The sequence below is a fragment of the Euprymna scolopes genome, chromosome 43 (genome assembly GCF_053919585.1).
Source record: "Euprymna scolopes isolate OS-2025 chromosome 43, ASM5391958v1, whole genome shotgun sequence".
NCBI classification, from domain to species: Eukaryota; Metazoa; Mollusca; class Cephalopoda; order Sepiida; family Sepiolidae; genus Euprymna; species Euprymna scolopes.
The window spans coordinates 33,862,054-33,885,450 of record NC_136524.1 but is presented as its reverse complement, the minus strand read 5'-3'; the positions used below and the strand labels follow the sequence as shown (position 1 = coordinate 33,885,450).

Below are 23,397 nucleotides of genomic sequence, written 5' to 3'. Positions count from 1 at the left end.
TTATAAACAACAGTATATAAGTAAATTCGGGTTTGTATTACTGTACACATAGATTCGAAAAAGTTGTCAAAAAACAAATATATAACAAATAAATGTTACCAAAGGCAAGATAAGTTACTTTTCTACCTAACTGGATATATTTTTTGTGTTTTTATTCAGTGTAACATGTTTATTCAGCTCGAAAAACATGCAATGTTTACCGATGTATTGGAAAATTCAAAATGGCAGCCGACTGTCTCTCGTTGAGGGTACGTTTGGGAAAAGGTATTATAAATAATAAACTAGACAAAATACTGTTAGAAAACAACCGAATACATGTCAACTTATGTCACGGTAACATATATTGAGCGAATTTCTAACAGTATTTTGTCTAGTTTATTATTTATAATACCTTTTCCCAAACGTACCCTCTCCGAGAGACAGTCGGCTGCCATTTTGAATTTTCCAATACATCGGTAAACATTGCATGTTTTTCGAGCTGAATAAACATGTTACACTGAATAAAAACACAAAAAATATATCCAGTTAGGTAGAAAAGTAACTTATCTTGCCTTTGATAACATTTATTTGTTATATATTTGTTTTTTGAACACTTTTTCGAATCTATGTGTACACTAATACAAACCCGTAAATTCTTTTTATATTAATATAAAAAAAAATATGCGGTCTCGTTTATGAACATAATAAACGCTTTTATTAAAAACACAAAAAAAAACATTAAACAAGTAAAAATATTTTTTTAAAAATATTATGGGGGGGGGGCTATAGTTTATTTAAAAAAACAATATCTCCTTCAAGAACGATCATAAAATGTGTTTTCAATCGATATTTATTCAATAAGGGACCAGTTTTCCTACCTAGCGAAAGGGGACGAGTTTTCCCGAGACGAGTTTTCCGGAGACGAGTTTTCCGGAGACGAGTTTTCCCGAGACGAGTTTTCCCGGGACGAGTTTTCCCGGCACCATATATATATATTTATATAATTTTTCCCAATGTTTGGTTTACTGCATTTAGACCTTTTTCTTGCTATTTTATGTCAAATTTAGTCATTATGTTTCAAGTTCTTTATATATTCAAATATTTATTCATGTTCGTAGGGTTTGATTTAGTTGTTCTGTAGAGGAAAACTGTTTGTGATTTTACTTTGCAGAACATGATTGAGTTTTGCAAAGGGAAATGAAAAAAAAATAGGCGCATTTTAGGCTAGGAAGCCAGTATCTTCAGACAGCCTGATCTGCTAGTATGCATATTTCTAGTTGTGTGTTCTGTCCAATAATGGACAAAATTTAATGATGTTTAATTCTTCTTCCATACAAAACAGGTAATTATTATACTTGTTCCTTTCTATGTTCTTACTTTGTGCCATTTTTACTTTTACCATTTTTAGCTGTGCCATTGTTAGTGTGCATTCTGAATTGGTGCCCAGAAAACTCGACCACGGAAAATTCGTCCCCTTTCGCTAGTTAGGAAAACTGGTCCCTTATTAAATAAATATCGATTGAAAAGTTTTTTTTGTTATGTTTTTTTTTTCTCTCATACCAAATGCACTCATGCATTATTTAAAATTATAATTTTATCAATTATCAACATTTATTGTCGTCCTGTCAAATTTTGCAAAAACACTTAGAAAATCGATTTTATTAAAAAAAAAAAAAAAAAAAAATTAAAAAGTAAAAATATTTTTTTTAAAATATTAGGGGGGGGGGTCTATATTCTATTTTAAAAAAACAATATTTCCTTCAAGAACGATCATAAAATGTGTTTTCAATCGATATTTATTAAATACGGGACCAGTTGTCCTACCTAGCGAAAGGGGACGAGTTTTCCGGGTATGAGTTTTCCTAAATTCTTCTGAATTACTTGCAAGAGAAAAACAAAAAAAAAAAATTTATAGGTCATAAGAACCTATTTTTTAAAAGTTAATTATCAATTTATGTAAAAATTTAGGTGGAAAAATATGGATAATTCTTACAAGAATGTTTAGACATTTATCTAGCGAATAAGCATAAAAATATATAGCAAAAACCACGTTTATTATTTTAAAAAAATCCAAATTATACACCAGGTATCAAATTGCCCCCCCCCTTTTTTTTTCTTAAACGAAAGTGATTTTGTTTGATAAAGTTGTGTTTGGTGTACTCATGAATTATTTTTTCTAAAGAATAAAATTGAATACAGTGTATTTTTACAAGAATCTTTAGACATTTACCTAGCAAATAGCATAAAATTATATAGGTAAAACCGCGTTTATTATTTTTAAAAAATCCAAATTATACACCGGGTATTGAGTTGTTTTTTTTTTTTCTTAAACGAAACTGACTTCATACGCGGTGCATAATTTCGATTTTTAAAAAATAATAAACGCGGTTTTTCCTATATATTTTATGCTTATTTGCTAGGTAAATGTCTAAACATTCTTGTAAAAATAAACTTTATTCAATTTTATTCTTTAGAAAAAATAATTCATGAGTACGCGAAGCACAATTTTATCAAACAAAGTCACTTTCGTTTAAGAAAAAAAAAAGGAAGCCAACTTCATACCCAGTGTATAATTTGGATTTAAAAAAAATAATAAACGTGGTTTTTCCTATATATTTTTATGCTTATTTGCTAGGTAAATGTCTAAACATTCTTGTAAAAATAAACTTTATTCAATTTTATTCTTTAAAAAAATAATTCATGAGTATGCCAAACAGAGATTTATCAAAAAAAATTAGTTTTGTTTTAAAATCGAAAACATTGACTTCAACTCCGTTGTTGAATATTAAAAATAAACACGGTTTTTAATATATGATTTTATGTTTATTCATGAGATAAAAATAAGTTTTTTTTCTGTAGAAAGTTGTTTTTATGACGGAATGAAATTTGACGCATGGCATACTTTTTGGCGACCTGGTGTCCTGGCGTGCCAAAAAAGAATTACTGGAAAAATATAGATGAAACTCAAACAAGAAGTTTATCACAATCTTTGAAACAACACATACATTAAGAAGTTTGTAAAAATATAAAGAAAATTATATCTACATTTAAAAGTAGATGAAGACCCTCAGCTAAATCAATGACCAGACAAAAACCTAATGGACCAAAGTACACAAACACAAACCCGCTAATATAAAAATGAAGAATTTTTTAAATTAAACAAATAAAAATCTTGTTATAATTAATATTTTTTTATAATTTTGAATAAATGTTAGTCAGAAATGCTTTAAATCAATTTTTTTAATTTCTTTTTTTTGGGGGAGGGGCTATCATTAGATTGATTAAAAATTCAAAGATTTTAGCAAAGAGTGAGAGCAGACTAATGGTGTGATAAGATTTTGACTCACTTCTTTCAACAGAATTATTGAATAGAGGCACTTTTCCAACTTGCAGAGAAGCAAGATTCAGCAAGGCATTTTGCTGTAGGGTTTGAAAAGGATAGGGACCAGCTCAGTAGAGCATTTCTTTATTAGTATGATAGATATAAGATCAGGCCCACGTGCTTTGGTAGTGTTAAAGTTTTTTTTTTATATTCTGGACATTGGAAGCTGTGACAATCAGGTCATGAAGTTTGGCCTCGGTCTGCAATGAGAAATTTGGGTTTGCTGAATCAAAGGCAGAGTTCAAGGTGAATCACTGCTCAATTAATTCAACCATTATCATGCAAATAACATCATTGTAGTTGCATTGTCAGAGAACTGAGATGAAAGAGAAGATAAAAGAAACTGACCTTCCTTAAAAGAAAAAAAATACATCAGTTGCATTTAGATAGGCACATATATAACAGAAAATGAGATCACCCTAATAAAATATACATCCTTAAAGGGAGTAGAAAAGGACTAACTTCCTATCAAGGAATAAAAAACTAGACAGAGACAAATGGGAGAGGGAAAAAAGGTGGACACTATGGAATATGTTCAAGCCAAACATGCTAAACAAGAACAGAGGACAGAGACATGAAGGAAAATATTTTTCCATTCTCTCCAGGTAAAAGACTGTTCCACCCTGAAAAATAAACTATGAAAAGTATAACGGTATGAAGATTTTCAATGAGATAGACTATATGACACCAGAAAGAGTAGCAGTCATACAAACAAAAAATTCACGAGAAAGCCTCCATCACAATTCCCATTACTGATCAATACACCACACAAGATGTACAGCTAGAACCACACCACCAATCACCTCACCATATATCCATTTCACCACCAGGATCTCCTTTATCAAATGACTCCCCAACAGGTCTCCTACCACCATCAACTATCTATGTACAAGCTCAAGACAGCCTCTCACTAAACCTTGCCACTATCAGCAGAGACTGCTGCCAACATCTGAACCACCTTCATTATCTTGGAAATTGTTAAATACTGAACAATTGGTGCTCGAAGAAGAACTTTATAACATCATTGAGAAGGTCCAGAAGATGAGGCTGGAGGAAAGAGCACTACTGTCAAAAATCCAAACCTTAAGGCATCAACAAAAAGAATTAATGTAAGACTTGTTCTGTCCCAAACATTTCTTCTGATATGCTGCAGGATTCTACAAATATCAAAAAAAAAAAAAAAAAAAAAAAAAAAAACAATAATCAAGACATTAAAAACATGAAAATATCGAAAAAAAAAAAAAAAAAAAAAAAAAAAAAAAAAAAGGCTATATCGTATGTATCCATTTTGAACTGAAGATCTCCCCCCGCAAAAATTTCACTTAATTTGATTGAGTATTTTTTTTTTTTACAGTAGAAAAACACCTTTTTATGACAGCACGTTGAAGGCAGGCATCTTGGATTAAAAAAAAATTTTTGTTTGGATTTTAGAAACGCCACGGGGAGATAACTCCATTTAAAGCGCCAACACCCCCTCCCCATCTTTATTACTAGCTTTTCTTCCTAAAAATCGAACCTTTTGCTCGGTATCATCACAAATTGTTGTTTTTTTTGTTGTAAAACAAAAACTACTTGATGAAATTAAGTGAATTCTTTTTTTTTTTTTGAGAACTTAATTTCATAACGGATATATACAATTTAAACTTTTTTTTCCGATATTTTCATTTTTTTAATGTCTTGATTAAACTGTACAACCCCCCCCCCAAAAAAAAACAGTTCTTCAATTGCAAAAGCAATGGGAATTCAGAGTACAAAACAAAACACCACATTGGAAACGGAAGCTCCAAAGCCAACTGAACCTCTGTAGAAAGGAATTGTCTCTGATCAAGCAATTCTTTGTCACCTCTACAGCACACGGGAGGCTGAAAAACAATATCTGCAGTTTCAGTTTAAAATATGGGACAAAGGTACAGGAGCTAAAAATCATAGCAAAGGAACTTAAAGGCAAGATCCCAGCAGTTGTTACAAGACTCCAAATAAAAGAGAGCAAGAATATGGCCAGAACCAAAAACAAATGGTTTTACAAAAATGCACGACTAAAGAAATCTAATAATGGACACAATCATGAGAGAAAAGCAAGTAAAAAAGCAAGAGCTGGAAGATTACTGGAGGCCTCTGTTTAATAATAAGGATACATACAGTCAAGAGGCCAGTTGGCTGAATGCAATAAAAACAAGCCAGAAATGCTAGTCGGAGATAACTGCGGGAATAATATAGCAAAAACGTAAACAAATTCAAAAATTACAAAAAGCCTGGCATAGACAATCTACCCACTTCTGGCTTAAGAAAGTAATATCATTTCGTAGTCATTATAATAGTTGCTTCATGAGAATGTTGAGGTAAGGAAGCCACACCAACAGGGCTAGTGAAAGGGGGTACAACCTTCATATCCAAAATGAGTGAAAAACAATGCCCTAGTAAATACAGACCCATTTGCTGTTTCCCTACAACCTACAAGGTCTTCACCGACCTGGAGAATACCTGGGGGAGGGTGGGGGGTGGAGGCAGGGTGCTGGAAGGAGTGTTTGGGCACCAAAAACCAGTTGTTAATTAATAAGACCATTCTTGAGGATTATAGGAAGAAGCTGAGGATCCTAAACATAGTTGATCCATTGGTTTTGTTTTATGGCATGTCAACTCTTTTCAGGTTATTTAATGCCGAATCCAGTTATTTTTAAGAAAATGTTTTAATAGAATATATTTGTTTTTTTTCAAGTTAGTTTCTATTTAACCCTTAGTTGGGATCCTAACAGGTACTACTACTCTGGGTCAGAGTGGACCTGGGAGCAATGGCAATTAAAGGGTGGCTCCACACTCCCCAAAGCCCACAAGCTGGGGCCTCACCATTGGATATAGTTCAAGATCATATCCAGGACCTCTAAGCATGGCTTGAATTGATTACAAAAGGGAATATGATAGTGTGCCCCCACCAGTAATCAAGGAGACCATGGCTGACATAAAGACGTAACAAACAACCATGGTATTAAGCCACACTAATAGAATAATAGCAATCCATGGTGTCAAAATCTGAAGAGGAATCATTCAAAGAAATAACATTTTTTTTTTTATTCATTTGTCCGATGATAGATCCACTAACTAAATTACTCAATAACAGCCAGAGTGCCTACAACCCGAGCTAGGGCCGCCAACTAGATCTGAACAAAAAAGTCAACCACCTGCTCTTGATGGGTGACCTCAAGCTGCATCCCAACTCAGATGCTGACTTAAGTTAGCTCTTGCAGATTCTACATAACTTCTCTAAACATATTGGAATGAAATCTGGCCTGTACAAATGTGCCAAGTGCTCCCTCAGAGCTGGAAAGAAGATCATATTGGAAAACATACAGCAATTCGCATCAAGAACCAAGAAGAGTAGGAAAAATACAAATAGCTTAGCATAAAAGAGAACGATTTAATTCAGTATGCCAAGATGAAAGTAAAAATTGGCAGAGAAAATATACGCTGTATAAGGAAAATCTGTAAAACAGAGCTTACAAACAAAAAAAAAAAAGGTAATTGCAATTACCCAACTAGCTATTCCTGTTGATAAAATACAGTGTTATTGACTTACCACAAAAGGACATGAACAGACACTAAAACTTGAAAAATATTGAAATCTATATCTGCCAGAGGAGCAGGAGGTATTAGTCTCTCACAAATTGACATCACAAAACAAGAGCTAGTAGAACAACCTCCCTCCATCACATAACTGGCCAAACATTTTTGAAAAAAAAAAAAAAAAAAAAAAAAAATGCCTTACAAATAAGACAGAATCACAAAAGTCTACTACAGAAATAGTCCAAAAGATTTGCTAAAAATGCACTGAGACATTCCATTGCAAAAAAACTGGAAGAATAAGTCAATCAACAGTGTGCCAAATATTTCCTGGATGAATACACCCAGGTTCTATAGACTGACAAAAAGAAGATTGATTCACTGCATCAGGAGAGAATGATAATAGCTGTCCAAGATCAAGGCTTGTGATGACTAATGCTTTTTAGAAGATGAGTGGTCTCAGCAATGACAGGCTCTGCCACAAAGAAGTAGAGAGTATAAACCACTTGACATCCAGTTATAAGGTTGTGTTGAAGGATGGCTATTATACAGTGACACAAAAGAGTGTATAAATATCTCCACTTGACCATCTGTAAAAACAAAAAAAATTGAATATCGAATCTAGCAGCAAGTCTTGGGAACATATATCAGAAAGAACTGTACACAATCCATTACAACTATGAAATTTCTATAGCGATGTACCTAGAAAATGGAGCTGTTAAACGTGACAGTGGTACAGAACAAGAAAGAGAAAGAAGCGAGCACCCCACTAGATACAGAAAGAAGCGAGCAACCCACTAGATACAGAAAGAAGCGAGCAACCCACTAGATACAGAAAGAAGCGAGCAACCCACTAGATACAGAAAGAAGCGAGCAACCCACTAGATACAGAAAGAAGCGAGCAACCCACTAGATACAGAAAGAAGCGAGCAACCCACTAGATACAGAAAGTAGCGAGCAACCCACTAGATACAGAAAGAAGCGAGCAACCAACTAGATACAGAAAGTAGCGAGCAACCCACTACATACAGAAAGAAGCGAGCAACCCACTACATACAGAAAGTAGCGAGCAACCCACTAGATACAGAAAGAAGCGAGCAACCCACTAGATACAGAAAGAAGCGAGCAACCCACTAGATACAGAAAGAAACGAGCAACCCACTAGATACAGAAAGAAGCGAGCAACCCACTAGATACAGAAAGTAGCGAGCAACCCACTAGATACAGAAAGTAGCGAGCAACCCACTAGATACAGAAAGTAGCGAGCAACCCACTAGATACAGAAAGAAGCGAGCAACCCACTAGATACAGAAAGTAGCGAGCAACCCACTAGATACAGAAAGAAGCGAGCAACCCACTAGATACAGAAAGAAGCGAGCAACCCACTAGATACAGAAAGAAGCGAGCAACCCACTAGATACAGAAAGTAGCGAGCAACCCACTAGATACAGAAAGAAGCGAGCAGCCCACTACATACAGAAAGAAGCGAGCAACCCACTAGATACAGAAAGAAGCGAGCAACCCACTAGATACAGAAAGAAGCGAGCAACCCACTAGATACAGAAAGAAGCGAGCAACCCACTAGATACAGAAAGAAGCGAGCAACCCACTAGATACAGAAAGAAGCGAGCAACCCACTAGATACAGAAAGAAGCGAGCAACCCACTAGATACAGAAAGTAGCGAGCAACCCACTAGATACAGAAAGAAGCGAGAAACCCACTAGATACAGAAAGTAGCGAGCAACCCACTAGATACAGAAAGAAGCGAGCAACCCACTAGATACAGAAAGAAGCGAGCAACCCACTAGATACAGAAAGAAGCGAGCAACCCACTAGATACAGAAAGAAGCGAGCAACCCACTAGATACAGAAAGAAGCGAGCAACCCACTAGATACAGAAAGAAGCGAGCAACCCACTAGATACAGAAAGAAGCGAGCAACCCACTAGATACAGAAAGAAGCGAGCAACCCACTAGATACAGAAAGAAGCGAGCAACCCACTAGATACAGAAAGAAGCGAGCAACCCACTAGATACAGAAAGAAGCGAGCAACCCACTAGATACAGAAAGAAGCGAGCAACCCACTAGATACAGAAAGTAGCGAGCAACCCACTAGATACAGAAAGAAGCGAGCAACCCACTAGATACAGAAAGAAGCGAGCAACCCACAAGATACAGAAAGAAGCGAGCAACCCACTAGATACAGAAAGTAGCGAGCAACCCACTAGATACAGAAAGAAGCGAGCAACCCACTAGATACAGAAAGAAGCGAGCACCCCACTAGATACAGAAAGAAGCGAGCAACCCACTAGATACAGAAAGTAGCGAGCAACCCACTAGATACAGAAAGAAGCGAGCAACCCACTAGATACAGAAAGAAGCGAGACACCCACTAGATACAGAAAGAAGCGAGCAACCCACTAGATACAGAAAGTAGCGAGCAACCCACTAGATACAGAAAGAAGCGAGCAACCCACTAGATACAGAAAGTAGCGAGCAACCCACTAGATACAGAAAGAAGCGAGCAACCCACTAGATACAGAAAGAAGCGAGCAACCCACTAGATACAGAAAGAAGCGAGCAACCCACTAGATACAGAAAGAAGCGAGCAACCCACTAGATACAGAAAGAAGCGAGCAACCCACTAGATACAGAAAGAAGCGAGCAACCCACTAGATACAGAAAGAAGCGAGCAACCCACTAGATACAGAAAGAAGCGAGCAACCCACTAGATACAGAAAGAAGCGAGCAACCCACTAGATACAGAAAGAAGCGAGCAACCCACTAGATACAGAAAGAAGCGAGCAACCCACTAGATACAGAAAGTAGCGAGCAACCCACTAGATACAGAAAGAAGCGAGCAACCCACTAGATACAGAAAGAAGCGAGCAACCCACTAGATACAGAAAGAAGCGAGCAACCCACTAGATACAGAAAGTAGCGAGCAACCCACTAGATACAGAAAGAAGCGAGCAACCCACTAGATACAGAAAGAAGCGAGCAACCCACTAGATACAGAAAGAAGCGAGCAACCCACTAGATACAGAAAGAAGCGAGCAACCCACTAGATACAGAAAGAAGCGAGCAACCCACTAGATACAGAAAGTAGCGAGCAACCCACTAGATACAGAAAGTAGCGAGCACCCCACTAGATACAGAAAGAAGCGAGCAACCCACTAGATACAGAAAGTAGCGAGCAACCCACTAGATACAGAAAGTAGCGAGCAACCCACTAGATACAGAAAGAAGCGAGCAACCAACTAGATACAGAAAGTAGCGAGCAACCCACTAGATACAGAAAGAAGCGAGCAACCCACTAGATACAGAAAGAAGCGAGCAACCCACTAGATACAGAAAGAAGCGAGCAACCCACTAGATACAGAAAGAAGCGAGCAACCCACTAGATACAGAAAGAAGCGAGCAACCCACTAGATACAGAAAGAAGCGAGCAACCCACTAGATACAGAAAGAAGCGAGCAACCAACTAGATACAGAAAGTAGCGAGCAGCCCACTAGATACAGAAAGCGAGCAACCCACTAGATACAGAAAGAAGCGAGCAACCCACTAGATACAGAAAGTAGCGAGCAACCCACTAGATACAGAAAGAAGCGAGCAGCCCACTAGATACAGAAAGAAGCGAGCAACCCACTAGATACAGAAAGAAGCGAGCAACCCACTAGATACAGAAAGTAGCGAGCAACCCACTAGATACAGAAAGAAGCGAGCAACCCACTAGATACAGAAAGAAGCGAGCACCCCACTAGATACAGAAAGTAGCGAGCAACCCACTAGATACAGAAAGAAGCGAGCAACCCACTAGATACAGAAAGAAGCGAGCAACCCACTAGATACAGAAAGTAGCGAGCAACCCACTAGATACAGAAAGAAGCGAGCAGCCCACTAGATACAGAAAGCGAGCAACCCACTAGATACAGAAAGAAGCGAGCAACCCACTAGATACAGAAAGAAGCAAGCAACCCACTAGATACAGAAAGAAGCAAGCAACCCACTAGATACAGAAAGAAGCGAGCAACCCACTAGATACAGAAAGAAGCGAGCAACCCACTAGATACAGAAAGAAGCGAGCAACCCACTAGATACAGAAAGAAGCGAGCAACCCACTAGATACAGAAAGTAGCGAGCAACCCACTAGATACAGAAAGTAGCGAGCAACCCACTAGATACAGAAAGAAGCGAGCAACCCACTAGATACAGAAAGAAGCGAGCAACCCACTAGATACAGAAAGAAGCGAGCACCCCACTAGATACAGAAAGAAGCGAGAACCCCACTAGATACAGAAAGAAGCGAGCACCCCACTAGATACAGAAAGAAGCGAGCAACCCACTAGATACAGAAAGTAGCGAGCAACCCACTAGATACAGAAAGAAGCAAGCAACCCACTACAAAGAGAAAGAAGCAAGCAACCTAGTACAAAGAGAAAGAAGCAAGCAACCTAGTACAAAGAGAAAGAAGCAAGCAACCTACTAGAAAGAGAAAGAAGCAAGCAACCTACTACAAAGAGAAAAAAGCAAGCAACCTACTACAAAGAGAAAAAAGCAAGCAACCTACTAGAAAGAGAAAGAAGCAAGCAACCTACTAGAAAGAGAAAAAAGCAAGCAACCTACTAGAAAAAGAAAGAAGCGAGCAACCTACTAGAAAAAGAAAGAAGCGAGCAACCTACTAGAAGTCAGTGTTCCAAATGATGCTGAATTAAACAGAACTGGAAGAAAATAATGAAAACCCAATGTCTTCTTATGTAAGACATGAAATGAAACTGGAATTTTATAAAGATTTCTATTCCAGTAATTATAAGAGTAACTGCACCAATGAAAAAGAATTTAAAACTATCTGGCAAAAATTGCAGAAAATAGGAAGTCATAATTTTTGGAAAATTTATAATAGTTTGATCAAAGCATTGGTGCATATTGTGAACCAGATGTATTTCAGCGTTTGCTTGGCTTTGGCCAGAACATGATGTCAACAGCCGGATTATGCCAAGCAGTAGCTCATGCTTAACTGCTATCTGATGTAACATGCTGATCAGCCAATCAAAATGCAGCATGCTGAATTACAATAATTTTATAATAAAAAAAAAAGAAAAAGAAATTTTGTTTGAACCTTTTCTCCAAAATTAATTTTTGCTTCTTCTAACCGTTTCACAGTTATTTAAAAAAAAGAAAATAATAACCCATCAAATTACGGTAGGTTGATTTTTTTTTTTTTCTACATTTTACATTTATTTATATTGCTATTTTCTTTTATGTAGTGTTGTTATGACTTTATCGGCAACGTTCAGCACAATCCAGGTATTGACGTCATGTTCCAACCAAAGTTGAGCGAATGCCGAGACACATCTGGTTCACAATATAAGCCAGTACCGTGATCAATAATGGACAATCAATAATCCCCCCACTATCTAACAACCATAAAGTTGCTTGCATGGCGACTGAGAAAGCTGGCCTTTTTGCCCAGTGGTTTGCCTTAAGATCCATTTTAAACGCCACAAACCACTCCTTGTCAAATTTCCCTTTGTGGACAGAACACACACTGGTAAATATGAAAATCAGCCCTTCCCATGTATATGATATCAAAGAAAACCTTTATGTAGGGCTGATACCATCCCTGTCATACAAATTAAGAAATGTTCCGCTGAGCTAAGACTACTTTTGAGGAGGAAAAAATAAGGAAAGAAAAAGACAGTAAAATAATTTGAGCTTTTTCACATAAATAATTTGTTCTGGTTGTATTCGTCATGTAGCGAATCTTGGGCCAACTTCCTCCAACTTGGAGGCTTGCTGTTGAAGCTCTTCTGAACACCTTCCGCCCTGGCCGGTGATCCGATTCTAAGTGATCCTTCACTCAGTAGTGCAGTGTCAACACCATCTCTTCACATGGTTTAGCCCGCCAGCTGAAGCGTGAACTGGGGTGTCATGCTTTGAGTTCAAGAGTTGCATAAGGACCAGTGATGCCCATCCTCCTAACTAGGTAGGAGCAGCTGCCGAACAACAAAAGTATCCAGAGTCTTCTCGTACACCCCAAAAGTTAAGTAAGGTGGTCAAATGAGCGGAGGACAGGGAAGGGAGAGGACTGATTGACAGGTCATCTGTAGTGCCCAATGATGAAGACATAAATAAATTCCAATTTATTTAAATATTTTGAGGGTTATAGGAGGAGTAAGAAGCAAACTTTTTTTTTTTTAATTTATTATATTTTATTTTGATATTTCGAGCAACCTTCTGCTCTTTAAAATATGAATAAAATTGACCAAAATGAAAAATGTAGTGAATACTGGAAATTTTATCTTTGGGCAGCATTTATTCTTTGTTTTAACATTTAAGATAGTTTATATGAATTAGTGCTAGAATTTTGTCTTTTCAAATCTAACTGCATTCTCAGCAATCACTGCCATCCATAGTTGTTGTCGTCTCACCACCTTCAGGGCCCATGGTGCAGTTGATAGAGACGTTGAATCTTTACGGTTCCAGATGAGAATTGTCTGAAGATAGCGGTTTCAATCCTACCCAAAGCCGGCCAGAGGCTTACTTGGCCAAAAACATGGTGAGACGACAACAATTATGGATGGCAGTTATTGCTGAGAATGTAGTTAGAAGATTCGAAGTTCCTATCCGTCGCGGTTACCACCTGACGAAGTCCAGAGGAATAGTTGGCCAAAACGTCGTGAAACAACAACTAATAAAGATGAGAATAATATAATAGTCCGCAATAAATAAAATCTTTCATTGTTGTTAGCTCCTTACATTAAGTGGCTTCACGCCTTGTCTGAAGTGATTTCTATATAAAAAAAAATTCTCAGTGTTACACTGCTCTCCTGTCAAACTCAATAATCCTTATTCCCAAGTAACCTGTAGGCCTTGATAAGTACCGACTAGTTTGTAAAAAAATATTAGACTCCTTCTCTCTTTTTTAACTACAGGATGTTCGAGAAAAATTTGATCAGTAAAAGATGGTCACACTTTTTGAAGACACTTTTTAAAAGTAAAATTTAATTGAGAAATTTTTGAAAACTTTGAAGTGTCGAATACAATGATAAAATCATTGTTTATTGCTTTTTTTTTTTGTAAGTCCTATATTTTGCTAATACATAGCCTCATCAGGGTCGAAAGTCCGGTTCGTGAATTTCTTTTTCTTTTTCTTCATTTTTTAAAAAGTGTCTTCAAAAAGTGTGACCATCTTTTACTTTAAATCCCGCTCGAAACTGGAGCACTACACACTTGAAACCACCGGACTAACACGTAAATTCTCGTCTCTTCGCCATAACACCAAAATGTCCTTTTGACCACTGTACACTCTTTAATGCTTATCCTCGAGTGGCCTCTCAGCCTTGAAGTGGTGATTCCTTTGTAAACAAAAAAAAAAGAAATTGAAATGGAAATGAGGAAGCAATTAAGTGTGGCAAGATTCAAGCAAACAATGTGAAATTTGGTAAGAACAAGAGATGTTGGAGTGACGACTATAAAAGATAGTGTTGAACAAGGACTTTCACTACTTCTTATATCAAAGTTGCAAGGGTCAAGTCGCCACTTCCAAAAATCCAAGAGAACCATTTTAAAAAACTCAAGAAACTTGTCCTGGTAAAAGTTCTTCTAATCTGGGAACAATCACAGCATCCTTAGCTCAACTGCGTATTTTAACTTGTTGAGGAATTTCTAGGCCTTTGTAAGTGAGTTATCGGCCATTGCAATTTTTGGATGAGTAGCAAAAGAGCCTCATCCTTTCTTTGGTCGTTGTCCAGAATTCAACCTAAAAAAAAAAAAATTTAGAAAAATCTTTGTGCGTACTCATTATGGAATGAAAATGTCATATTCCAAAAATCACGTACATTGATAACATTTTTTTTGTTTTTTTTATATAGAAAATCATTTTTTTTTTTTACAAGTTTTAATGATTAATAGTAATTTATAAGCATTTAAAGGTTGATTTTGATATCTATTTCTGTCTATTTCTTAAGACATATTTACCGCCAAAGAGGCACAGAACATATTGATTGGCAGAATGCCAGAATCAAAAAAGCAAAGCCAACCAAGATGCACTATGGACAATTTGATCGATTGGATGGGATTATCGTCAAAAGTTGAGTTGTTTTGGGCTACGGATAGTTGTCCGCATTGGAGAGCCAAGGTTGCCAATGCTGTTAAACGGCAGGACTGCTGCTGATTTCTGTCTTGGTAGTTCGAATTGAGTTGTCTCCCTTTATTTATTAGATATGACAGATCAAGGAACACTATCCTCACTTCCTCATAAAATTTGAGTTTTTTAAATATATATAAAAAAAAAAAAATACTTTATCAATTTATATGATTTTTAGAATATGAAATTTTTCTTCTATGGTGGCTATGTACATCCAAAGATTTCTATAATTTTTTTTTTTTTTATTAGGTTGAATTCTGAATAAGAACCTTCTCTTCATAGATGCCACTTCGAAATTGTGTTTCCTGAATCTTGCCGCACACCTTTTTTTTTTTTTCCAGTTTCTTAAACTTTATTGGGCGGGCCCAGTCGTGATGTTTGCTATGATCCTTTCTTCTAGTCACTGTGTCTACATCTTTATGATAATTCTCCAGCTTGTATGTCATCTCCTTCAGGGTAAAATTTCCGAATATTTGATGCAGGTCATTCTATTTCAGTATTCCGGTGCTTTCCAGTTGTCCATAGTATCTATGGTATTCAGTTCTCAAATCCACTGATAACACAATATAATTTTCTCTGAGATAGGTATATTTGCTGATGACACTACACTATCACAGCCACAAGGGGAAAAACGAATGAACACATATCTAAGGAAATGGCTGAAAGTTTACAGGAAGACCTCCAATCTGTAATGGAATGGGAACATAAATGGATGGCAACATTCAATAATACTAAGACTAAGCTTCTTTCCTTTAATAATTACAAGAAACCTTGCCATGGTTAATGATACACTACCTGGAAGCTGACTGCTAGACTTTGGAATTCCCTCCCGGGTCCCTGCTTCTCTGACTGTACTGACATGTAAAAGTTTAAGTGCAATGTGAACAGACATCTCGCTTCTCAACTGCACACATAGTGTCTCTGCAAATTTTGTCCCAAATAGTAGCCGCTTACATCCAAGTGGCAATATGCCTTGTTCGGGGTTAAAAAAACACACACACACACACACAGAAGCAGGTAACAGTTCAACTTTGCCATTACTAAATACTTCAAATTATGCTGAAACAAAACAATATTTAAAAAATGATCAAATTTATCCCAATCAAAATATTTATATAAATTGAAAACTACAATTTTTTTTTTCTTTTTTATTCAGATTAATTTTGCTCAGAAGGTGGGAGGGGGCCATATTAAAGAGCATGATTATTTATCTATTTATTTTTATACCAACGAGTCATCGCTCGTAAAAACCCAAAGCCATTCAAGAACAAGGGTCTTGGTTTAACATTCACAGGTAACATGAATTGGAACAAATACATTGAGGACACTGCCAAGGCTGCTGCAAAGAAGGTGAATTTTCTTTATTGTGCTAGAAGATTAGTCACACTTCAGAGTATCCTGTACGATCTACAAAGCCACAATTCGCCCATGCATGGAGTATTGCTGGTGCATCTAACCACTAGTCTTTCACCTTTCAGACAGGGTTAAAAAAAAAAAAAAAAAAAAAGTCTCAAATTTAATAGGTGTGCACTATCAGCCAAGCTCCAACCTCTGCCTCATCACCACAATGTTATATTCCTCTTCTTGTTTTATTTTAATGAAATGTGCTCTGATGAACTCACAGCACTTGTGCCCCCTCGACATACATACTCCTGACTAACCAGACAAGCAGTAAAAATCCCATTTCTCAATTATTCGGGTCCCTAGATGTCGGAAACCCTTCTCAAATAGTTTTTTTTCCCACTTGTCAGCTGTTAGACTTTGAAATTCTCTCCCTCTTTCCTGCTTCCCTGATTGTACTAACCTGTAAAAGTTTAAATGTAATGTGAACAAACATCTTGCTGCTCAACTTCCCACAGTTCCTTATATATGATCTCAAATAATAATCCCTTATGTTCTAAGTAGCAATAAATCTTGTCTGGGGTAAAAAAAGAGTATAAAAAAACTGGTTTCTGTTGTGTTCTTGACAGATGTATTTACAAGTTGTTGGGTCTGCCATTACCATTTCTTATGACCATGTGACTTGCATATTATTAATTTTTATTTATGATTGCTTATTTGTTAATATTTAAAAAAAAAAAAAAGCCAGTAACACACACCTCTAACATTCACCGGAAACTCTTGCTTAGCCAGATGGATCAGGCGTCTCTTCACCGCTCGAGCAGAGCAGCCAAGAACGGGAGAGATCACGGTGCAACATCACCGTCTTCGTTCAGAACAAGCCCTTCATCTCAGATGCACAAGACCGCAATGGCACATCGCTCTCAGAGCTTCAGGTTGAACAAGGACGAGCCACAGCAACCCTGTCCTGGTTGAGTTTTTTTGGATGAGTCTGCTACTGGTGTTGGGATAAACTCATGACCACAAGGACCCATGAAAGAAGAACGGTGCCCACCATCATCTGCTCCAGTCTGTCAATCGCTGAGCGTAGCAGGGTTTGTGGGTTTCAATTGAAATTAACTTAAAATAATCCTATTTAAAAATTATTTAATTACGAAATTAAATCCACCAGAATGCGTTTTGTTTTCTTTGTAAATAAATAAACAAAATTATTTTATGTTAAGGTATTTGGCTGTAAAAAGTCTATGACATCAAAATCTTGACAGTGTGATGATGATAGTATTATTATTCTCCTTATTAATAATATTGACCATGTTATTGTTTTATTAATGTTATTATTATTACTATACTATTGATATTTTTATTAATTGATATTATTGACATTATTATTATTATTATTTCTACTCACTAGGAATTTTCACACAGACCATCATCAGAGATTACTCATTGGAGTCTGGGCAGCAAGTCTTACCAGATTTCCAGTACTCTTCATATTTTATGATAACTTTTACAAATTACTTTGCATTGTCAAAAAACGATTTACCGTTGATTTCTTACTGGTAACAATCATTGTTAGTGGAATTTCGAAAGCAATAAGCCTCCCAAATATCACAGTCTTCTCTGGACGCATCCAGTGGAGATTTGATTAATGCTTTCTTTCATCGATCTTTCTATTCTCATTAACCCGTAACAACCATTTGGTATAGCGCCAGTCTATGCAAACACCACCATTGTGTGTGTGTGTGTGTGTGTGTAGGGTAGTTAACTCACAATTTTGCAGCTTCAGCTTTCTTAGTTCCATGTTGCAGTCCCCTCTATCTTCTTGTTTTACTTCTGTTATAGTTTCCACATGATGGTTAATGTTTGCAGCTCATGTGGGTTAGTTTCTGAATTCAAGAGTTTTCCTTAAGATTTCAACTCTTTTCAGTACTACTGTCTGTTGTATAGTCTCAGTCTTTCCCTTGATTCCGATTTCTAATAGTCTTTTATCATATTATTGATGATGTTCAAGGGGGAGATAATTCAATTTTTTAGGATTTAAACAAAAAAAAAAATATATATATATATAGGCGATTTCTCTCCCAAAAGTTTGCATTATCTCCCTTTCATAACTAATTTAACTTTCATAATGATGCTGATAATGATATTCCACATGTGCCTAAAAGTTGAATTTATTTTCTAAAAGCAAAGTTACTGGATGAATTTCCATAATTTCTGTCAGTATTTACTTTTCATCACAAGTACATCTGGCTATTTTTTTTTTTTTTTTTTGATATCTATATTCGATTTAGGTATAACTATAGAGAAGTACAAAAAAGAAAAAAAAAGAAAGATAGAAAGAAAAAGAGAGAGAGAGAGAGAGAGAGAGAGAGAGAGAGAGAGAGAGAGAGACCCCCCCAGCAATGCTGATAAGTTTTACAAGAATATTCAAGATATTATTACTGTTAATAATTCTAGTGTAATTAAAATAAAGATAAGTAAAACGCTTATTCACAATTTGTGATGGCTGACAACTGTAATTAATGTGAACATAAATGACCCCCATAAATGCGCACATTTTGTACTTACTCATACTTAAGGCAATATTCACCCACGATGGGCTGAGCCAACTCCTTCCATAGAACACAGTGTCCTGGATGAATGTAGAAAAAAAGGCATGCACAATTGTCCTTGGAGGCTGAGATAGTAATGGACAGTCATTCCTGGGACCAGCAACAAACACTGAAGAACTGTAGACTGGAATTAGGTTCAATATCTTCTTTAATGGCGTGAAACCACATCTTCAGCTGACCTCCTCAGGTATCTTTTCTAACCTTGAAATGCTTCTGGAGCTTCATGAATAAACTCTCCTAAGTTGCAGCACGGAACCATCAAAGTCTCCTCTTTAAAAAGAGATTGTTAGACGGGGGTAAGGAGAGAATGATCCTATAGCTTGTCTTGACTTAGATATTGGAGACGAAATGGTGCCAGCAGACCTGCAGAGGCAGTATTTGGTTGAACACTTCTTGCCCTTAAAGATAAGCTGCTCTCATCGGCCATGTTTTGCAGCCATAGAGAAGGATCGCCCAAACAAGCACTTGATAGATAGATTTTTGTGCCTATTATGATCTGGGGTTGTGACCGTAGATGGGGTTGTAGGCAATTAAAAGTGTGTCATGCGTTTTGGGTCATTTATCGGGGAAAGTAAGAGAAATAATTTCTCTGAGCTTAGTGTAAAATAATTAAAACACTTTGTTTATGAGAACAGATACTGATGCTGGTCGGAGTTCAGATGGCTTGTATGTTGTCCCCCTGATGGAAATTGAGGACCTTGGTTATTCAAAATTCAAAATATCTAGAACAGCAAGTGTTATGCAAATATTTTTTTTTTCTTTTGCACAACTGTAAACATTCTGAACAACAAATCGATTTGCAGTTGGTTATTTGATGGAGTCATTTTGGGAAACAACAAAAAGAGTCATAATTTATCATTAGGAGAGTAGAAAGTGGTTTACTTTTGGCAGCCTCATAATTCTTGCTTTCCTTATTTTGTCCTTTAGTCCTCACATTCTTTCAGCAATGTTTCTGACAAAGGGGAAAGAATTACTGTTTTCTGAGTCAGAATCTATCCATCTAACTAGAAGAGTAGAAAGTGGATTTTGGAGTTACTTTCGACAGCTTTGTAACTCTTGCTTCTGTAATTTTGTCCTTTAGTCCTTACATTCTATGAGCAATGTTTCTGACAAAGGGGAAAGAATTATTGCTTTTTCTTTGGTTGGAATCTATCCATCTAACACTTATTATTGGCTAGCTTTTAATCTTGAAATTGTATCTTTTTTTTTAGCTTCTGACATCAAGTGGCTTAATGCTTTATCTGGAGTAGTTTCCATAAAAAAACAAAAACAATTACGGATTCATCTTCTGGACCTAATGCTGGTAGATTGGAGCTTGTTCTTTAGAAGCGTATGTTTTAGAGTCCTGTGTGAAATATTGTTCCTGGTATTCATGATTACTATTGGGAGAGGTTGTTTTCGTCATTAGAAATTTTCCTCTCATGTCGCAGTAATGAACATATCCAAAAATTATGAAAAACAATAAGGTACAAAATTAATTATTATATGATATGCTGAAGAAGATGGCGAATCCTGCTGTATCTTTAAACAAGGTGAAGAATAGGAAAGAAGAAAAAAAAAAAACAAAGGGAGAATCGGAAGAAATAAATTAAAAAAAATTTCTTGGCCAACGACAATAATGTAGAGGGACAGACTGTGAAATTCTGCGATGCTTTGATATTGTGGCAGACGACAAGGGGACAAATGAAGAGGCAAAGTTTATTAATGCAAATTTAATGTGAAATTGGGCAGCAAAATTGAAGGAAATTGTGAAAAGAATGAATCAAATAAAGGAGGCATGAATGAAGAAAGAATGGACACCACAATCTACCTTAGTTTTTCATAATTTTTGGATATGTTCATTACTGCAACATGACAGTTGAGTAGATACCATTGGTTTTACTTGAAATTCAATATTTCAAATGTAACGTGAACTGACATCTTGCTGCCCAACTCCCCACATAGTACCCCTGTAGCTTATGTCCCTGATAGTAGCCCCCTACATCAAAGTGGCAATGTGCTTTGTTTGGGGTTAAAATGTAATTAAAAAAAAAAAAAAAAAAAAAATGTACTCTGAGTTTACCCCACCCCTCCTCTTTCTTTCTCATATTTCTCTCCTTTGTTAACAGGCTGATATTTTATTTTACTTTGTTTTGATTTGTGTTGTTTAATTTATATACTTTCTGCTCAGGCATACATAGACAATTAGTATAAGATTTTTTATTTACATATATTCTTTTTTAGTTCCCCCCCCCATTTTTTTTTTTTTTTAGCTAATTTTATTTATTTTTTTTATTAATAAGATTTTATTAATTGTTCATTTGTCTTTGTCTTGATGTGTTCTATTCCAACTCCCTCTCTACTCGATTTTTTTTTTTTGCATTTTCATTTTTTTCACAATTTCCCGCTGTCCCCAGCAGAAAGTAAATAAAATTTCCGAATAATTCTTAGCAAATAAAATATAAAATATATAAAAGCAAAAATGTGTGTGTTTGTATGACAATGTGTGTGTTTGTATGACAGCGTTGTTATCTTAAGATTGCAAAAGCAAAAATGTGTGTGTTTGTATGACAATGTGTGTGTTTGTGTGACAGCGTTGTTATCTTAAGATTGCAGGTTCAATCTGAGTTATCAGATATATAACTATTTTTTTTCAATTTTTAAACTTTTAATATTGAAACAAGGTTATTTATACCATTTTTGTTTTTTTTGCTTTTTGCTGTTTTTTTTTGTTTTTCCGAACACGTTCATTTTTTTTCTTTTTTTTCTTTGGTTTTTGTTTTTCCAATTTAAAAAAAAAAGGTTTTACTTCGTTTGCTGTTTTTTTTTTTCCGATTTTTTAAGAAGCTCACTTACACGTTAACCCCCCTCCTCACATACACACCTCCAAACACCTGGCCAACGCAGGGTACCCCGCTAGTAAAATATATAAAAAAAATTTACTTACTGAACAGCCTTCTACTTTTTCTAAAAGAAAAGCTAAATTTCGGCGACTGTCCTCTTCAGGGTTTTCTTGTTCTTTATCTTCTTCTGGTTCATCAACAATTGCTAGAAAAACAAAAATAAAGAAAAAATTATTATTATTATTATTATTTAAAGAAAAAAAATGAATCAACTGTTGGTTCATTTATAAGTTTATTTAATTCAAAAAGAACACAGTCATGTGGTTTACAGGACATGATGGCTAATAGTTGAAAGGGCAGTTGGTAGAGACGGAAGTAGATAAGAGAGGTAAGAGAGCGTTCTGTTTAATGACATGATGTTTATTCTTGCTTTTTCTTTTTTTTTTTTTTCAATTTTCTTATCATTCTGTTCTAGCTGGGGATAGGGCATCCTACTGGATGCTAGATATTTATCCACTGCCATACATTTCAATTGAGAGATCTTCTAAAGATTATAACCGTTCCTTTAACAATGCAATTATTTGTATCTCTGTTGCGCTTGGTTTGCTGGATATATTTGTCAGGTAGTTTTTTGAAATTTTTATGAGTATCATTGTTCCTATAATTACTGGAATGATGGAGATCTTCCCAAGATTCCAGTTTCTTCTCATGTCATATATAAGACTTTGATATTTCGTTAGCTTTTTCCCTCTGAGCTCTGTTTAAACCAGAATCATTGGGAATACTAACTTCTACTAAGGTTGCTCCTTTCTCCTTCTGATCATGTACCACTATGTCAAGTTTAATAGCTCTGTTTTCTAGCTACGTAGCTGTAGAAACTGCACAGTCATAGTGGAATCGTCCCATCACTAATATTATATATATATATATATATATATATATATATATATATATATATATATACTAGCGGGGGTACCCGGCGTTGCCCGAGTGTTTGTTTCCGGGACCGGGGGGGGGGGGAGTTTTAAAAAATGTTATGGTAGGTAAGTAGGAAGGATCAAACCCGGAGTCATGAGTAAAAGTAGGAAAATAAAGTGTGAAAAAAAAAAAAAAAAAAAAAAAAAAAAAAAAAAAACATCTGCAACGTTAACAGTTCGGTCACCAAGAAAAGTCCATTCCAGTTGTTTAGGAAAAAAACCCAAAAAAACCGACTACGGTAGGTCGGCGCGAACGTGAAAATATAATGTGAATTGTCCAGCACGCTAACCACTACGCCACAGAGCACTGCAGCTTAGTTTAGTGATTTTAAATAACTTCACGTGAAAGAACTACGAAGCCAAACCGGTGTTCTCTTCTCAACTGTTCCTTGTGAACGATCCCCAAACGATGTTAAGTGGTGGCAGGGGGAGGAGGAATTTATTAGAGAGAAAATATTTTACCACTTCCATTGATCTTAACCGATTTTGGCCGTGACTTCTCAGCAGGAAAAGTATAGAAATCTAAGATTATCGAGGAATTTGAGAAATAATAAGCCTATAACACACCTCAGATATTG

At 36.1% G+C, this 23,397-nt stretch overlaps 1 protein-coding gene across 1 annotated transcript in view; it reads right to left on the bottom strand.

Moving 5' to 3' along the window:
• The window catches only part of LOC145268275 (exocyst complex component 8-like), a 149,125-nt gene that overhangs the window by 70,234 nt on the left and 55,494 nt on the right, over nt 1–23,397 (bottom strand). The window contains exon 4 of the mRNA XM_080123646.1: nt 21,947–22,047. Coding sequence (XP_079979772.1) covers nt 21,947–22,047 — 101 coding nt within the window. The remainder of the gene's footprint in view (nt 1–21,946; nt 22,048–23,397) is intronic.